The sequence below is a fragment of the Thunnus albacares genome, chromosome 13, assembly GCF_914725855.1.
Source record: "Thunnus albacares chromosome 13, fThuAlb1.1, whole genome shotgun sequence".
NCBI lineage: Eukaryota > Metazoa > Chordata > Actinopteri > Scombriformes > Scombridae > Thunnus > Thunnus albacares.
In genome coordinates, this window is record NC_058118.1 from 1,157,044 (window position 1) to 1,175,275 (window position 18,232).

Consider the following 18,232-nt stretch of genomic DNA (forward strand, 5'->3'; position numbering starts at 1 on the left):
TCCAACTGCTGATGGGCATTCACTGTGTGGCTCATCGTTTGAAACTTGCATGCAAGAATGCATTCCAGGGCACTTATTTCAGTCAAGAGGTTGATGGTTTCTTGTCTTTCTATACGGCTTTTTATGGAGGATCAGGGAAATGACTGAGGGAGGTGGACCTAATGGCAGACCTTCTCAAGCAAAGCGCGATGACACCTACAAGACTTGATGGGGTTTGATGGTTGGACCATCATAGAAGAGCACTTAAGTCACTGGAGGCCAATATCCCAGCTGTAATTACCCATTTGAGTGAAATTGGAAGTGACCAGTGCCAGGATATAAAAAAATGTGATGCTGCAAAAGTGAGAAGCTGGATTAATAAAATTGGGTCTCACAATTTCCTTCTACACATGGGCCTCTACGTTGATGTTTTGACCAAGCTGGAAAGGATGGTATCTCTGCCAGCAGCTGTGGAGGCAGTCAGTATCACAGAACAAGTTTTGAGAGACATGGCAAAGCATGATGGACAGAAACTAAGAGACTAATGCTGAAGTTTGACTCAAGGCTCTGGCTTGAGGCTGATGATGATTTAGCTACTTACGGCAATGAAGAGGTACCACTGCTGCTGGAACACTTCAAGGAGGAGCTCATTGCCAATGGATGTGTTACTGAATGTGTAATGCCTGAATGGGCATGTCTCAAGAAAGTAATTAGAAGAAACTACAGGAGTTTTAAATAGGGAGAACTGTGGCCTCAGATCTCCCATATCTAGTCTGAGCATTTTCATAACTTGCTTCATGTAATCAAGATCATTCAGGTCTTTTTAGTGTCCACATCAAAAGTTAGGAGAGCTTGCTCTCTTCTGAACCGTGTAAAGACAGACGGGAGAATTAACCTCAAAACTCACAGTAGAAAACCTCATGTACATCTCTCTGGAGGGACCACAAGAAGAAGATGCTGTTGGGATAATGGAGGCTGCAGTAAAGAACTGGTTCAAAAGTGGACAAAGACAAAGGCGCCCAACAACAAAACCATATGTGCAACAGGCACAGCCCTCTAAATCAGCTGCACCAACAGCAGCAGCAATGGAAATAAATGACAGAGTCTGAATCTAACAGTGAAATCCATGTACAATATGAAATCCACTTGAGTAGCTCATGAAGTATGTCTGGTTGCTGTGACTGACTTGTTGAATAGTGTATTGTTTAATGCTGTTTGTAAGGTTTCTGGTTTGCATTTACAGTTGTGAAACTATACTTTTATTTTCCCAAATATTTTAATACAACTTCCACAGTTTCTAAAGAGGATTTTTAAAAAAGACCTCAAACTGGTACAGGTTAAAGACTATGATGGACATCTCTCAGATGGGACCACAAGAAGATGATGCTGTTGGGGTAGGAGAGGCTGCAGGAAAGAGCTAATTTAGGGGAAAAAAACAAAGGCTCCCAGCAATGAAGCTGCATGGGAAAAGAACCAAGCCTCTAAATCCGCTGCACTAACAGCAGCAACAATGGAAATAGATGACAGAGTCTAACTCTGACAGTGAAAACCATGTATAATATGAATATTTGAAGTTTATTGTTTAATGACTATTTAGCAATTTGCACTGTTGTTACATGAATACAATTCTGTTAATGTTGTTTTTTGTAAAATCACCGGCTTGCAGTTGTGAAACACTGCCTCTCATTTCCTCGAATATTTCAAATTGACCATCCACAGTTTCTAAAGAATGTTTTAAAAAAGACCATAAACTAATGCATTATACATATGTGAAGGATATTAGGAAATAAATAAAAGCCTAAATATTTAGAATTGTCTCCTGCTCTCTCTCACACATACAGATGGTATCTATACACATACAGATGATTACACATTTCTCTTTGGAACAGCAATAGTATGCTTTTTATTTACTCATACTGGCACAAGGTGGTGCTTACTGTATGCGTTTTAATCTGGGCTCATTTCACATTAAAAACAGCAACTTTAAGCATTAATTACTATTTTTTAAAATTGTCCCTAAAATTTTGTAAATGCCCCAATTTTTGTCAAGGGCAAAAATTGCCCCTCAAATATTATTTAAATTTGCTACACTGCATCTAGCAGTGCAAATTTGTGCAAAGAGATATACAAATTTAAAATGAGCTTGATGTGCACACATATATTACAAGTATTACACATATTCAACTGTTCATAACCTTTCAAGTGTGTCTTAAAACAACAGTCAGGTGCCCATATGAACAGTGAAAGAGGTTTTCTTTGTTGTAACCATTCCTCCTGTTCGCACTGGTTATTAAAAGATCCCCTTCAAATGTGCTTTCAATGCAAATGATGGAGGCCAAAATCCACAGTGTGTCCACACAGTCATTTGAAAGTTGATGTGAAGCTTATATGAGTCTTCAGCAGTCTTAGTTAGTCATATCAAGTTGATATCTGCCACATTTACAGTCTTTTTAGCATCAAATTCCCTCTTTGTGTTTCCTCGGACAGTGTTTCCCTGTTGAGCTGCGGTGGAAGTATAGTAACAACAACGTTGAAAGATATCTACGTGATTTGTATCATTTGAACGGCTGAAGCTTCATATAAGCTTCAGATAAACTTTTAAATACATTTTTGCACAGAAGGAGGACTGTGGATTTTGACCCCTACCACTTCCATTGTAAGTGCATTATGAAGGGATCTTCTAATGGTCGGTATGAACAGGAGGAATGATTACAGCAAGAAAAACATGTTTCACTGTTCATTTTAGCACCTGACTTGATAAAACTGTGAACCCGTCCTTTAATGATAAGATGCTATGGGCTGCATTATGGGGAATGTAGTATCTGGTGTTTTTGGAGCTTTACTCATACCACGGACTATAAGTCAGGATATTGCTGCTCTGCTGCTTCAATTATTGATCCATTCTTTTTTTAAAATCTTCTAAAACTTTGTGGGAGTTGAATACTGAATCTCTGGAACACCCCTTTAAACAATGGAGATCCTTGTTTTGACTGTCCAGTGTTTTTTCCTCCTGCTCCAGCAGTATGACCTGCCCCCTGTGGAGGATGTATCCAGCCCTCTCCCTGACACAGACCTCCTCACCCTTCCCGTGCCTGAGAGCCACAGCAACCAGCATAGCAGCCACGCCCTTTCACCTTCACTGGACCTCAACGACAACGAGGACCTCCCCACCGAGCTCAGTGACTCATCTGAGACGCACGATGAAGGTGTGTGTATTATATCACCCTGTCACATACAAAGATACATTTGGATATTTAATTGAATATGCAGTTGTCCCTCTCAATAGAACCTTAAGTGTACATGTCGATCGCCCTTGTTTTTTTGTGTGGTTTATCAGTGCAAGTTTCACCCCACAACACACACTCACACACAGAAATACTCTTTTGTGCAGGAGAGGTGCAGGCTTTCCACAAGGACCTGAGTGGCAGGCAATACATCAACGGGGTGTACAAGTTTGGTGTGGACAAGATGTATGACTTACTCTTCACTGAGTCTGAGTTCATGAGGGAATTTCGGGAACAGAGGCGGTTCTCAGGTAAACTCATTATAGTACATTCACCTCCTGTCTCCTCCCTATGATGATGCTCTGTAGAAATGGATGTTTCTTATCCTCCTCAGTGCATTTTCTCTTTTGTGTTTTACTTCCTGGTGGGATAATTAATTCTCTCTGTTTCAAATACAGTGCAGCTTAACAAGTGTCATACTATTGAATCAAGAGAGAATGAGGCCATCAGTCCAATAAAGTCAAAGTAAAGTGGAGCAAACTGATGAGCACAGAGAAGTGTTCAGAGTTCATAATGTATCTTTGTTCATAATGTCAGAGGATTTGTCACTGATTTTATAATGGATAGACAGGACTTTGGGTGTCTTATGTCATTCTTTCTGTTTATTAGTTAATACCCCAGACTGTTTTCAACATTTAGATATATTTAATTTGACATTATTAAGAGAATGACCACATCTTAACATCGTGCCAGCATGGTGTTTTCGTTTTGACGTGTCCTATCTGTATTTGTGCAGCACAAATCCCATATTTAACACCATGGTCTCTACCTACTGTATATAATAAATTCTGTAATGTGGCGAGAGCAATACTATTTTTCAGTTATTTAATAGATGAAGTGACATGTTGAGCTCCAACATGATCTGCAGTGATTAACCTCTTACTCACTGTAACGAGGCAAACACAGAATCTTAATCAAATGTAATGTTGGAGAGGGGAGTGTTTAACTATTTAAACACTGAATGGTTAGGAAGCCAGTACTGCTGCTGTCTATGATGGATAAAACTATAAACACAATCGTGTGTCATCTTGAAACTGTTAATCATGTCCATTTGAAATTGAAGGTTTAATACGTAGTTACATTTATCTGCTGTATCTCAGGCTTGAGGCAAGGATAGTTACACAAGGACAATGGCTGAATGCATATTGTTGTTCTCAGTGGAAAAATGCCCTCTGGGTTTCTCACCAAGACATTTTGGAGGTACTAAAGATTTACAAAGGTTCTTCTCTTTATTTATTAAAGGGCCACACCAAGGTTTTGTGCAGGTAAAATGGAAGAAAATTGGCACCGCTGAAAATTGTGTTTAGCCTCATGCAATATGTATTTTAAGGCATTTGAGGTGCAAAATATGGGAAGCAATGAACTCCACAGACTATTAAGTTTAAGTTTCTTTTCATATTTTGTCTTGCAGATGTGGTATATCAACCATGGAAGAAAGAGCAGGATGGGAACCAGACCAGAGAGATCATGTACACCATTGCTCTGAATAATCCTCTGGCGCCCAAGACAGCCACAGTCACTGAAACGCAGGTTGATGGACATTTCATGAGCCACAGCTCTAAAAAGGCTTAATTTAGTATGAATGAATAATTTTTTTACTTATTTGAGTATAGTTAGAGTAGCCTACTGTTCCTCTAAATTCTCACTTGAATAATTTTTAGCAGAAAGTTGCAACTGATTGAATGCTGTTGTGTGTTCAGACTCTATATAAGGCGAGCCAGGAGAACGAGTGCTACATCATTGATGCAGAGGTGATCGCCCATGACGTGCCCTACCATGACTACTTCTACACTCTCAACCGCTACATGCTCACCAGAGTGTCCAAGAACAAGTGTCGCCTGAGGTATTGGGGGCAATATTTCACTCTCATTTGTGTTTTATTACCAGCATAAAGAGCACTAGAAAGAAGTGTACCTCTGTTTTAACTGCATGAAAACCAAACCTAAGCTCTTAAAACCACTGACTTAAAACATCTCAATGAGCGCTTAGCAACAAGAATGGGAAAAAATGAAAACAGCAAAGGTTTGATGAGTTCAAACATATATTTAGTCAAAAAACGAAACACTGAAGTAATTCAATTTAACTCTGTCACAGGAGTGTACTGATTTTAAACAAATTCCTGTGTTGGTCTCTGTCATTCCAAACGTGCTGCATCCTCTTGCTCTTGAGTACTTCACAAACAGTGTCACATGAATCATCACAACAGTCATTGCAAAGTCAAAAGGCTGGGAAATTTCACTAAAAACAATACCTAAGATTGAATGACGCAGATTTGTTTAAACAGATATGCACCTGGATTTATTAAACACTTAAAATAACTTTGAATGACAAATTAAAACTTTATGATGATCTTCAGCTGACTTTTTGGAAACCCGGAATTGGTGAAATTTACAAAACATTTCATTGTTCTTCAAGTGTGCATTCAATATTGCCAAATAGTATTTAACGGTTCTATATGTAGAATTGTGAAGTAATTTACATGTATTAATGTTTTTCTATAGCCAATGAGTGAATGGGTAGTCATGTAACGTAAAAAATAAGACCTTCCCAGACTTTCTCGGTTGTCTGTAACAGCCTGTGGACTGATTTCTATGTGAAGGACCCGGACCGGATTTTCCACAAAAATCCAACAGAAGTGACATTTTTGCATGCTCCTGAGTGCCTTGTCTCTCTCCCACTGACGTCAAGAAACGTCCGGCATAACCACACAACAGCACAACAAAAACTGTACTATCCAGCTAGAAACACCCTGCATATATTAGCTCTCCCGCTAATGAGACAGCTAGCTGCCTCCGTCAACCACTATACATTTCACAACAAAACAAATCTAAATCTAAAGGAATAAAATCATCAGGATATAAAATCTTCATTAAACATCACTGTGGCTGTTTCTGCATGTACTATTCCTCCCTATGTTATCATAACTGATCCATTCAACAAACAGCTCCAAATATCTCGACCGGTTTTTAGCACCACTAACAAAGATCAGCTAATTCAGTGAGGAAAACATTTCACTTCCTGTAAATTCTGGGCTTAAAGAGACAGGAGCTAAAACGGCCTGGAAAGAGACAGAGGCTGACCTCAGGGCCAGTATAAAATAAATAAGGAATTTTTTGAACTGTGAATAATGCAAAGCTACTCTTGTGGAGTCCCAGAATAAAAATATAGAGCTGGAAATGAGCATAATAGGTCCCCTTTAAATTTATTATGAAAATCAGTGAGTGGTTTTTCTGTGCATGTGTGTGTCCTTCAGGGTGTCAACGGAGCTTCGTTACAGGAAGCAACCATGGGGGATTGTGAAGGGCTTCATTGAGAGGAACTTTTGGAGCGGCCTGGATGAGTACTTCAGAAACTTAGGTTAGCACTACACAACAAAAAGTTCAATGTTACACAGTGTAACTATGAAGAAATCAGAAAAAACTGTACTAACTCCTCTCCAAACATGGTCACAAAATCCATTTGATCATTATTCTGAATCAACTAAAACTTTGTAGACTATTTATTTACACATTACAGTATATGTAAGGAAAATTCCAGTGTTTTTCAACCTGAATCCTATTCTCACAATTGCGGCCAGTCTGACCCAGAGAGCAGCCTATGAAGAGATTTATGTGCAATTAAAGCCTATTGGACAGCTGTTGGAGGCTCATGCTGCTTAACCCAATATATACATTGTTTTGCCAGTCAATTTCTCAAATCTACATTGGAGGTGGCAAGTGCAAATTCAGTATGACCCATAGTCAGAATGGCTACAATTATGAGAATAACATGTAGAAAAGTAAAGTTTATGCAGTTCTTCAATTTCCTTATTTCTATGTAAACTATAATTTTACCATCACTTGAAAAGCAGTCATTGGAGATTTACAGTAAATAAAGAATACGAAGTGATCACTCAGTTTGAAGTCTTCACTACATGTAAGTAAACAAAACCAAAGAAACCAAATAGGGTGACCAACTCTCACTGCAACCTCTAAATTCTCTCTGGTTTACTCCTGTCTAGAGTTGGAGCTGAATAAGTTGGATGTGGTGTTGATGGAGCCCCACAGTCAGTCACCCAAGAGCAAGGCTCTAAGGACAGGCACCAGCCACAGGAGGAAACAGACGCTGGTCCATCACCTGAGGCCGGCAGGGAACATTGAGGAGGCCTTGAGCCCCGTCTCCACACCTGAGGATGAGTCAGACATTCACCACATCAAACATGTGGCAGGTCAGCCAACTCCTGGTCTGTGGTCAGTGAAATACTGTAGGACTGGCAGTGAACAACAGCATCTAAATTTTAGGAGAGGATTTATGGGAAATGTAGTTTCACTGTAACTTTGAGAAAGACAAAAGTCAACATATAACACCTGAACAGTAAAATAATTTTGGAAATTGTGTCACAGTTCCTTTTTTCTGTTTCTTGCACTACTGCAGGTTCCACACAGACCAGACACATTCCTGATGCTCCAGGAGGCCTTGCACTTTATAACTTCTCCAAACTGCTGCTTCTCATCAGCCTTGTGTGAGTGATGGAAGCACTAGATTGTCATTACTCCCTGCATTGCAATAGACTCTGGCTACTGCATCCTCACTCAACTTCAAACATCAGCTAGTAATTTACTCTGTTTAGCAATCAGCAAATCAAGCAGCCTTGACAGGCTGTGCTCTTACCATCAATTTACTCACTAAAATCCAAGAGTATGCCTTCAAATAGAGTTTATGTTTATTGTTTTTTCAAGAGTAAATCAATTGTTTTGCCCTAATAAAATAATGCCCATCAACATTTCCAGTGTCCAAGGAAACATCCTCAAATGTCTTGTTTTCGTTAACAATGATATAAAACAGAGAAAAGCTACAAATCCTCATGATTGACAAGCTGGGAAAAGAGAATGTTTAACATTTTCAATTTGATAAATGACCTCAATGATTTATCGATTATCTGAATTGTTCTCCATTAAGATTCTGTTGTTTGATTAATGTTACCTCCACTAAGATAAAGTCAGTTCTTCTGACATTTTATATCAGCACCTGCAGTCAGCTGTTTTTGTTTTTATCACTAACACATCTGATACAATTTCATAGATTGATATACCAGGGAATATTTGAGGATGTGCACTTCTTTCTATCTGTGTTCCTTTGTTTTTGTGTTGTTTTAATCTGTTGTAATCTACCTGTTTTTCTCTGTCCTCGTCTTCAATTGCATCAAATAGGATCTGTATAAGGTATTCTCATTTCAGCCATGACCCTGATTCATTCCAGTAAATGGCATTAAGTGATGTACTAGTTGAGGTTCTGTGTTTTCTCTCTGTATCTCTCTGCAGCCTGATACTACTGGTATTTCTCAATGTGATGCTGTTCTACAAGCTGTGGATGCTGGAGTACGCCACACAGAGTCTCACTGCAGCACAGACATTACGACCACAAGAAAGGTACTAACATGTTTGGACGTGGAGAAGGGAGAAAGGGAATCATGGTTTTAGGTCTGTGTATATATTTATCCTGTTATTCATGTTCTTGAACATGTATAGATGTATTTCAGAAGTTTCAATTTTGAGTAAAGAATGAGAAAAAGAAGTGAAATCCAACTACTATTGTTTGTTTATGTAGCTACCTTTAAGGGTTAAGACTTTTCAGGAGAACAGCAAGTGACCTGAGTCACTAATTATCCTGTGTGTGTATGTTAGTGTGCTTTTTAATGAAATCTGTATGACTGTGTCTCATCAGCAAAATTCCTCAGACCAAGTTGGAGTGGGTGCAGCTCCTGGACTCCCAGCAGCGTTACCATGATGACGAGCTCCAGAAGTGGAAGGAGATAATCAAATCATCAGTGCTACTGCTCGATGAGGTGAGACATCAGGTCAAACACAGGTAGTGTGCAGAACCACAAAATGCTTCCTCAAGTTTGTACCACAACAAACGCCATTTTATTTATTTTTTATTTTAGCTCCATTTTTAGTTTTTATAAAGTTCTCTCTGGCTTTGTGTCCAAATGACTCTATTTAAGACATTTATGACGCTAAAAATAACATTTTAAGGAGCTATTAAAGAAATGATCAATAATAAAAAAATTAGAAAAATAGCTGCAGTGTCTCTCTCACAATAACAGCATCCACCATTCAAAAGACACACGCAGTTGAGTGGTTTGATGAGCAAGAGGATGATGTAAACAGTGTCGCTGTTTGAGTCACCAGATCTCAGAGCAGTTGTACATGTATGGTGTGGAAGACTGCAGGGCTGTTTCCAGCAATAAACAAAACATCAAAAGGAATTTATTTCTCCTGGGCGTATGGTGTCTTTTCCCTCCATTAAAGTTCCACACACTAACAATGTTTAGATACATTGAAACTATTTATCCCTTCACTTACACACTGACACACTGACATCAGCGCCACACACCAGAGGGCAAGTTAAGAATGTGGGGAGGCTTATTTGGTCCCTATTTCATTGTGGTTACTTACTAAATTAAAAAACCTTCTTTGTAACACTCAGGTAGTCGCAACACTCAGATTTGTTCTATAATTTCATTGTCCAGAGTGACACAATTAGCATGTTTGATACAGAGGGGACTCACTCCAGATGTAGTTGCATCACTCAGGAACAGAGGGGGTCAACTATGTCCTGCCTTTCTGAGACTCATCATGAAGGGTTGATTCACCCAAATTACAAAACACATATTTACTCACTTATCTGTGCTGGAGCCACACAGGTGGTTTTGTTTTTTTATTTTACGCTATATCTGTCATTGTAGATCACCCAGTGTTGTTTACAGAAAGAATCTTCTAATCAATATTTTAATATGAACAATGTGTTAGATGACTGTGTGTAATGTGAAAGATGTTGCTTGTAGAGATTAAGCCACAGAGAATTATCACCAACTCTGCAGTTCCTCTCAGCTCTACAGAGCCCCTTTCAGCTCACTGTTTTGGTTTTACAACTCACAGCTGTTTTGAGTGAAAAAGCTTTGATAAACCCACTGTACACTACATGCACAGCACACAACAGCTGACAGACACATTTAGAGTCTATCAGATGAACATAGTGGAGCATTTAACAGCTAAAGAACCAGATATTTTTCTCAGGAGTTGGTGGACACCAAAGAGCTAAAAGAATGTTGGACTTACATTGACCAGGTGGCCAGAGACACAACCGGCTAACAGCAACTGTTTGTTAAGGCTTTCACCATATCAACTTTATAAACTAATAATATGTCCATGTTTTGTTTACAGCTTGTTGCACTGCCCCTAAGTGGCCAGGAAATCAGTTCATGCAGGTTTAAATTGTGTAGATTTAATTTTGTTGTTGCTGTGAGCATCAATATTCCACTCACACCCATTGCATTGCAGTGGAGACAGAAAGCTCAGAGACAGACATCTGCATGACTATAACACCAGAGGGAAGAGAGAGGCTCCCCCTAACATGAGGAGCTATTGCTGTTCAATTTTTAAACAGAGTAGTCACTGACTGCTGTTAAGGAGACAGATTCAGTTCACGGGTTCTGATGTATGTTGTGAGATATGGATACTGGTGGGAACATGTAACAGTAGTCAAATGTATGTATGTATGTAAATTCAAATGTACTTTCAATGAGTGAGGATTGAATTCTGTCCTCTTACTTTACTGATACTCTTGTAATATATCTGACATGTTTCTCTTCTGACTTTCCATCCAGCTAAGAGACTCCCTTCTTAACCTCCATAAAAGCATAGGCCTCAGGGACTACAACTCTGAGACAGAGGAAAAGAGAAACCAGTATGACTGATTGATAATCTCAAGGCATACGGACATGATGTGCAATATTCAACCTACCTTTTCTGAGCCTGTGGAAAGAATGTGGCCTTTTAAAGGCGAAGAGAAGAGGATGGAGTTCAGTCAGAGAGCTTTTCAAGGAAAGTAACCCCTGTCTCAAAGTGACCTCATCAACCTGCAGTGGGTGAGAGTGCACTAACACACCACAATGCATCCTGCAGAGAGACAAAATCAGTGGCAAGGCTCGTCTGTAGCTTTTACTGCTCTTATACATCTTCCTGCCCCCAGCTCCACATTCCTTCTTTGCACACAAAGCTGCATTACTGTCTTTTTTTGTTTTGTTTTGTTTGTTTTGCCACTTACTGACAGAAATCAGACTGACCCAAAGCTTACAACTTCTTCTGGCTTCTGCTGTTTTTCCAAGTACAAATTCATGTTGGAATCATATGTGCATTCACTTTGGAAAACTCCAACAGCTGCTGTATTCATCTGTTTCTATCTTGGAAACTGGGAAACATGATAAGTGACTCTAATAAATCCACAGTTTGCAGTATTTAAACCTATCGTTTGTTCAACAGAACACTGAGGAATCAAAATGTAATATACATATGTGTGTGTGTGTGTGTGTGTGTGTGTGTGTGTGTGTGTGTGTACTTGTATGGCTATCATTATGAGAACTAATTTGATTTTTAGACCTGGGAAGTGAGGACATTTTAGGAGAGTGAAGACATTTTGGTTGGTCCTCACTTTCTGATACACCTTCAAAGGGCTGTTTGAGGGTTTAGATTTGGTTTTAGGATCAAGGTTAGAATTGAGTTTAGGTTCAGTTTAGGGTAAGGGTTGGGGTTAGTTGTGATGGTTAAGGTTAGGGTTATGGGCTAGGGAATGCATTATGTCAATGAATGGCCTCACTAAGATAGCTATACAAACGTGTGTGCGTGTGGTTATGTGTGTGTGCGTGTGTGTCATGTGATTTTTAAGATGTATATGGCAGTCAGGGCTATTTTTACCAGGCATATTCAGCAGATCAGGGCTGGTTTCCTTGACAGCTTATGCCATACTTTTGTGATTCTATGTTGTATGTTTATGTCTTCTATGGCATAAAATATTCTGAACTGGCTGGAGCATTGCTCTGCAGTTTTGATTTAGTGACATGTTGATAAGGGGCATTTGATTAGCAAGCAGAGAGAATGTATGGAAAGAAAACAGGAATGCTTAGTTGAAGATGGCACATCTCCAAGTTTCCTAATGTCTTGCCAAGGGAATAAAGAAATGCTTTGTTCACAGCCAAGCATTAATGTCATTCCAGTGTTTTAATGATTTTCTCCGACACATCTCCACTGCTTCATCGCTGCCAAGGCTTTCACGTCAACAGCTTTATCCTTTTTTGGATACTCAACCTTATTTAAGCCATTTCTGTGCATTGCATCAATTCATGTGTGGTTGCCATGTAAAAGATGTTTATACTGTATGTACTGTGTACCAGTAGTCCGGCCATGAAGTAGGCTAAATGTCAGATGCAGTGAACATAAATGTGTGCAACCTTTCTGCAGTGGTACTTTCTGCAGTGGTACTGTATGTTTGTTGTTTGTTGTTTTTATTGAGACAGAGTCACAGTTTACTAAAGTACAAAGTAAAAGAAAAGAAGCAGACACTGACTTCATGCTGATAATATTCATGACTTGGGAAAGTCAACAATTAGTCACATGTAATTCTGTCACTTTGTGATGAGAGAAAACATCGGGAGACAAACATCTGAAATTATGTAATCCACCAACAACAATCCACCAGTTCTTTAAATCTTCATTAAACTATATTTTTTTATACATTATAATGGGTGAATGTGCAAGGTGTTGCTGACAAACCCACACAGATTTATCACCAAATTCTGCAAAGATTGTTAAACTTTTTTAGCTAATTGTTTTGGATGTGCTGTCACAAACTTCGCTAATGTTAACTAATATTGCTCTGTGTCTGCTGGATGTGAAAATAAGCAACTGCATTTTTGATGTAAGAACTTAATAAGGTGATAATAGTTTGTCAAATGTGGTGTTCTCAGCCTGTGCTTTAAAAGCTTGCAGTTCATGCTGCTGATATCCCATCATGCACTTATAGCACCAGTTGTCTCCACAAAAGCAGCCATTTAATTTGTTTGGCAACACAGACCAGTAGCTGGCTAATTTAAATACTTAATTGAAATTGTTAGAAGTACCAGGTCCTCTCTCACTCCGTGACTTTTTTTCAGTCAGTTTTCAAGGACTTTTTGGCTCTGTTGAAGCTAACCTTCCTATGGTTTCTGCCTCTAAGGAATGTTTGTCTAACCAAACACCACACTGGTCACTGTTCACAGAATGTTTGTTCAAGCTTTTACATTTAAACAAGCTTTACTGTTGATGTCTTGGTTTCTATCAGTGCAGAAATGTAATCACTCAGTCATGGACGGTGACACAGCTATATGAACTTGTCTGTGGGTAATTTCATGAGTCTGTTCACATTTCACACCCTTGACTGAACTGTTAGGGGTCAGGGTGATAGCACATGTCATACAGAAATCCTGTATTCCCATGTTTGCCTTTTTTTATATATACTTGTCCACATTGTAAACATATTTTTGACATGACAATGAAAGCCAAACTTTTGAAATGTGTGACAAATGTTTACATTTAAAAGATATCACATGAGAAACATCTTGAAACATGGACTTTTTGGTGATACAAGGTTGGTGGATTCTGTTTTATTGGTAGATTTGGCTGTGATGACAGGTTTCATTGCTGTTCCACAGTAAAAAATCTTCTACAAAGTCCTATTTGAGAAAAGAAATATCAAGGAAGCATCACACCTAGGAACCTTAGCTGCAAATGTCTTGCAGTGACAGAAAGCCAAACTAAAGTGAGTTGAGTACTTACAGTATGAGTACTTTGTGCTTCAAATACTGTGAATTGCATATAGAAAATGAAAAGGCAGATATTTATATTGTAGGAAATAAGAATGCATTTAAAGATGTGAAAAGCTGTCAGTGTTACCAACTGTCTTCCTGATGGTGTCAGTGGCTGATGCTGAGTTAACATAACATAACATAACATTAAATCAGTTTGTTTTCCATGCAGCTGTAACTGTTTATAGAGAGGAACATTTGTTTTGATTAGTATTAGAAGGTCTGTCAAATGGTTCAGACACTCAGCTGTCTTTGAGAAAAGTGTATTGTAGGCGGAGTGTGTGCAGAAATAATATAGCATTATAAAGTGCACAACACAACTTCAGTTTAACTTTGCACATTATTAATGGGATTTATATGGAGATAAAAATAACACATATATTATCAACATGTGCTTTACAATATTTACAAATGTAAAATAAGGTTTTGTGAAATGGAAAAAATCCACTTCATTTCAAATCTATGTCTGAATATGTGTTCACAACAAACTAACTTCATATTTCTCATGTACAAAACTGGGTAAGGTAAGATCTTGATTTGTGTCATCCTGTCGATGGATGTATTAAGAGAATCTCACCTGCGCCTCAGCCATGATGATAACATGAGGACCCTGCTGTTCATCCTCACTCCACCAGCACTTGTTTACATTAAACTGTCAAAGGTTTGGTTTTTACAGTGTCTTGCTCCGATAGGCTGTAGAAAACATTGATGTGATAGGTTGATACAGATGTTTATTTTATTTTATTTTTTTGCTCCCTCCCATAGTGTGGGTTTATCTACAGGATGACACTGACAAATGCACAAACCAAAATCATCAAATGAGCAAATAATCTCTACTCACAACAGCAGTTTTGTACTTGACAGATGAATTTGTGCACAGAAATGTATGAATGTAAGTTTGACTTGTTGCACACAAATATTCAGATTCAAGTGTACAAAATGTTCAACCGTTTCACAAACCTTTAATTAGATGTGTAAATCTTATAAAACATGTAAATTATATATGCACTGTTTTCTCTCCATAAATCTGCAACCAAAGCTGTTGTCCAACTCAGAGTGTTTACGGTGCTACTCTGACCTGATATCAATGACTCAAAAGCCATTTTTAAAACATTTCAGTTGAGATGATTAACTTGTAATTTAATTCTTTTTTTTTTTTCTTCAGTGGACTCTCTTGTATAATATCACTGAAGTCATGTGGTTCCTCTACTGTATATGAAATGCACAGCTGTCTGATTAATGCTAGTGTCAAATTTTATGCATCTATTATATAAGTCTTACTTTTATGCATGAGTGTGAAAACACTGTAGATGACCCCAAAAAAGACCCCGGAGTTCAGGTCGATACAGACACTAAGTGTTCAGTGACAGGTGACACATCTTTGTGTGGTGCAGCCACAAAAAACAAAGATTTACCAGCTGATCTCTAAATGAAACTGCTGCTTACAAAAGAAGTTTATTTTGAAACTGTGATCATTTAAAGGAAACAGGATGTGGAAGTTTTAATTATTGTCAACTTTACATGACAATCCCAAAACTGCACCCTCAGCTTCAACTCTCAGCACTCAATCAGTAAACACACACACACACACACACACACACACACACACACACACACACACACACACACACACACACACACACAAACAAACAGTATTACCCCCATTCAGCTCACTTGGTGGTGTAGCATTGTATACTTCTGTGTGTGCTTACAATAACTGACCTGTCTTTGGAAACTTACTTTGATCTGCATATATGAATTCAAACTATACAGACATGATAATTTAATGTATATTGTTGTGTAGACTTATAGTACAGATTATGAGGCCTCAAACCATGCTGGCAGTGGACTGAGGCAGAAAAAAGTGCTTAAAAGGAAATTATTGTTCTAAGAGGCCTGTGAGTCAAGACCGAAGAATGAATAAAAGGAAAAAATATTATGACAGTTTTTGAATTTGTATCATCTGTTTATGCCCACAGTCACTCTATTTTGTTTATCACTGGGGTTTGATCAATATTAGCTGGTCAAGTCCAACCCCAGTGCACATTCCTTCATTGTTCTAATAACTGCAAACTATACAGAGCAAATGCATTGGGAAAAATGCATTTTACACATATATCTCCAGAAATAGACACACAGACATACAGATGAGTGACAAATTAAAGGAAAAACTGTTCCAGGTCTGAATGCTTGACCCCTACAGTGAGGGGATGTGGTGGCTCTGTTATGCTGTGGGGGGCATTTTGCTGGCACGGTTTGGGTCCACTTGTCCCCTTAGAGGGAAGAGTCACTGCTAATCAATACAAAGTTGTTCTGAGTCATCACCTTTATCCTATGATGAAACATTTCTATCCTGATGGGGGTGGTCTCTTCCAGGATGACAACGCTCCCATCCATAGGCAATGGGTGAGTATGAAAATGATGTGAATCATATGCTACGGCCTTCACAGTCACCAGATTTCAACCCAATTGAACACCTATAGGAGACTTTGGACCAACATGTTAGACAGCGTTCTCCACCAACATCGTCAAAACACTAAAGGAGGGAATATCTTTTGGAAGGATGGTGTTCATCCTTCCAGTAGAGTTCAGAGACTTGTAGAATCAACGCCAAGGTGCATTGAAGCTGTTCTGGCAGCACGTGGTGGCCCAACACCTTACTAAGACCCTTTATGTTAGTTTTTCCTTCAATTTGTCACCTGTCTGTAGATACAATAGAAAAAAAGCAAAATAGTATAAAGTAACAAAAAGAAAAAGAAAATGCTGAGAATATAAAGACTGAAAGTAGGACCATAATCTTTAACTATAATATGTACTGAATATACACCGTACAATGATAATGCCCTGTAATATACTGTACATTTGTAGTGAGGATTAGTATATAATACTATGCATGATTGTCCTTGAATTTTTAAACAGAATTAAATCTAAAAAATGACAGTTACTGCAGACACTTTGAATGGCCATACATTATTCTGAACACATTTTGATAATGTATGTTTTCAACAGGATCAGGGAAGGATATTTAAATGAAATTCTAGGTGAAAAATTCTCTTTGAAATACAGTTTACAATATATTTGCATGTGTAAATGTATGTAATTCAGCAAGAACGGCAATAATCTGTTCATATTACAGTAGTCTGGTTAAACCACAGGATGGCGTCCTGAGCTTTAAATCTACATAGCCTGTTGTGGATGACTTCCCCAAAACACGGGAAACTTTGCATTTGTTGTTTAATGTTAATGTTCATATCCCTGTTTTTTGTTTGTTTGTTTGTTTGTTTGTTGTTTTTTTTTACCATAATTTCCTAAAGGCGCATTTCTTGGTCATTGAAGTCTCTACCACACAGTAAATGCATCATCTGCTACAGGTTAGCGGAGTGACTATGCACTGTATATGTCTGTACAGTATGTACGTATATATATACAGCATGTTCTGTATGCACAGTACTCGTCACACTTCATACAGTAGGCCTGCGCATCCACGTGAGTCTGAAGGCAGTGACCAAAGATTCACTGTTGACAACAGGTCATCCAAAAATATATAGTTTTGACGAGGCAAATAAAGTAAAGATCTAACTAATGATCACCACAAACACGCCGGTGTATGCCCTCACGTAGCCTACATATTATGTCTTCTATAACTATTTCATGACATTGGTCTACGTTGTTAATTTTTATTCAGTTAGGCTTTCTGATACTTTGATCAAATTTGTTATTCTTTTTTGTAGCGAGTCTACTGAGGGCTCGGTGGATTGTGGGTGTCTAGCAGAGCCAACAAAAGGCTGCATGCCTGCATAAGCTCCACCAACAGCTGTCCAAGTGAGACAGCACAGCAGAGCGCAGGCTAGAGGAGGGGAATGGGTCCGAGTCCGACAGCGGTGAGTTCAGCAGCTGAAGCCTACAACCGATGCCGCTCCATTGTAGGTATCCTGAGAATAAGACGAGTCAATCGAAGCATAAACGGATTCATTTAGCCTCACATTGCTGGGAAACAGTGAAGAAGAAAATTGGAGGGCAGGATGTCTTTGCAAGAGCTAGGCTCTTTTGGAGTCATGTTCCCCTCGTTCTCTCTGCCCATGAAAGCTGAACGCAGTCGGAATAAGGAGCGGCTGGAGGCCAGCCTGGCTGGCCTGTGTGAGCTGGAGCTGCTCAAACAGAGGCAGGAATCCCGGGTGCTGAACGCTCTCTGCCTCGGGGACTCCCCGATTCCCGGGCGCCAGGCTTGGGGAGCTTTACGGGCACGTTGCGCCCCGGACGCACCAAACAGCGACGCGTCGGATGACTACGGCCTCAGGCTCCAAACTGT

At 39.0% G+C, this 18,232-nt stretch overlaps 2 protein-coding genes across 2 annotated transcripts in view; both read left to right on the forward strand.

The window, feature by feature from the left end:
• Nucleotides 1-15,882, forward strand: part of LOC122996085 (protein Aster-B-like) — a 51,586-nt gene extending 35,704 nt beyond the window's left edge. Inside the window, exons 10-19 of the mRNA XM_044371624.1 lie at nucleotides 2,999-3,185; nucleotides 3,371-3,514; nucleotides 4,675-4,793; nucleotides 4,964-5,106; nucleotides 6,517-6,620; nucleotides 7,264-7,470; nucleotides 7,677-7,764; nucleotides 8,564-8,671; nucleotides 8,967-9,087; nucleotides 10,912-15,882. Of these exons, the coding sequence (XP_044227559.1) occupies nucleotides 2,999-3,185; nucleotides 3,371-3,514; nucleotides 4,675-4,793; nucleotides 4,964-5,106; nucleotides 6,517-6,620; nucleotides 7,264-7,470; nucleotides 7,677-7,764; nucleotides 8,564-8,671; nucleotides 8,967-9,087; nucleotides 10,912-11,001 (1,311 nt within the window). The 3' untranslated portion in view covers nucleotides 11,002-15,882. The remainder of the gene's footprint in view (nucleotides 1-2,998; nucleotides 3,186-3,370; nucleotides 3,515-4,674; nucleotides 4,794-4,963; nucleotides 5,107-6,516; nucleotides 6,621-7,263; nucleotides 7,471-7,676; nucleotides 7,765-8,563; nucleotides 8,672-8,966; nucleotides 9,088-10,911) is intronic.
• A 1,659-nt stretch (nucleotides 15,883-17,541) lies between these two features.
• The window catches only part of LOC122996095 (dapper 1-like), a 32,128-nt gene continuing 31,437 nt past the window's right edge, over nucleotides 17,542-18,232 (forward strand). The window contains exon 1 of the mRNA XM_044371640.1: nucleotides 17,542-18,230. Within this exon, the coding sequence (XP_044227575.1) occupies nucleotides 17,946-18,230 (285 nt within the window). The 5' untranslated portion in view covers nucleotides 17,542-17,945. The remainder of the gene's footprint in view (nucleotides 18,231-18,232) is intronic.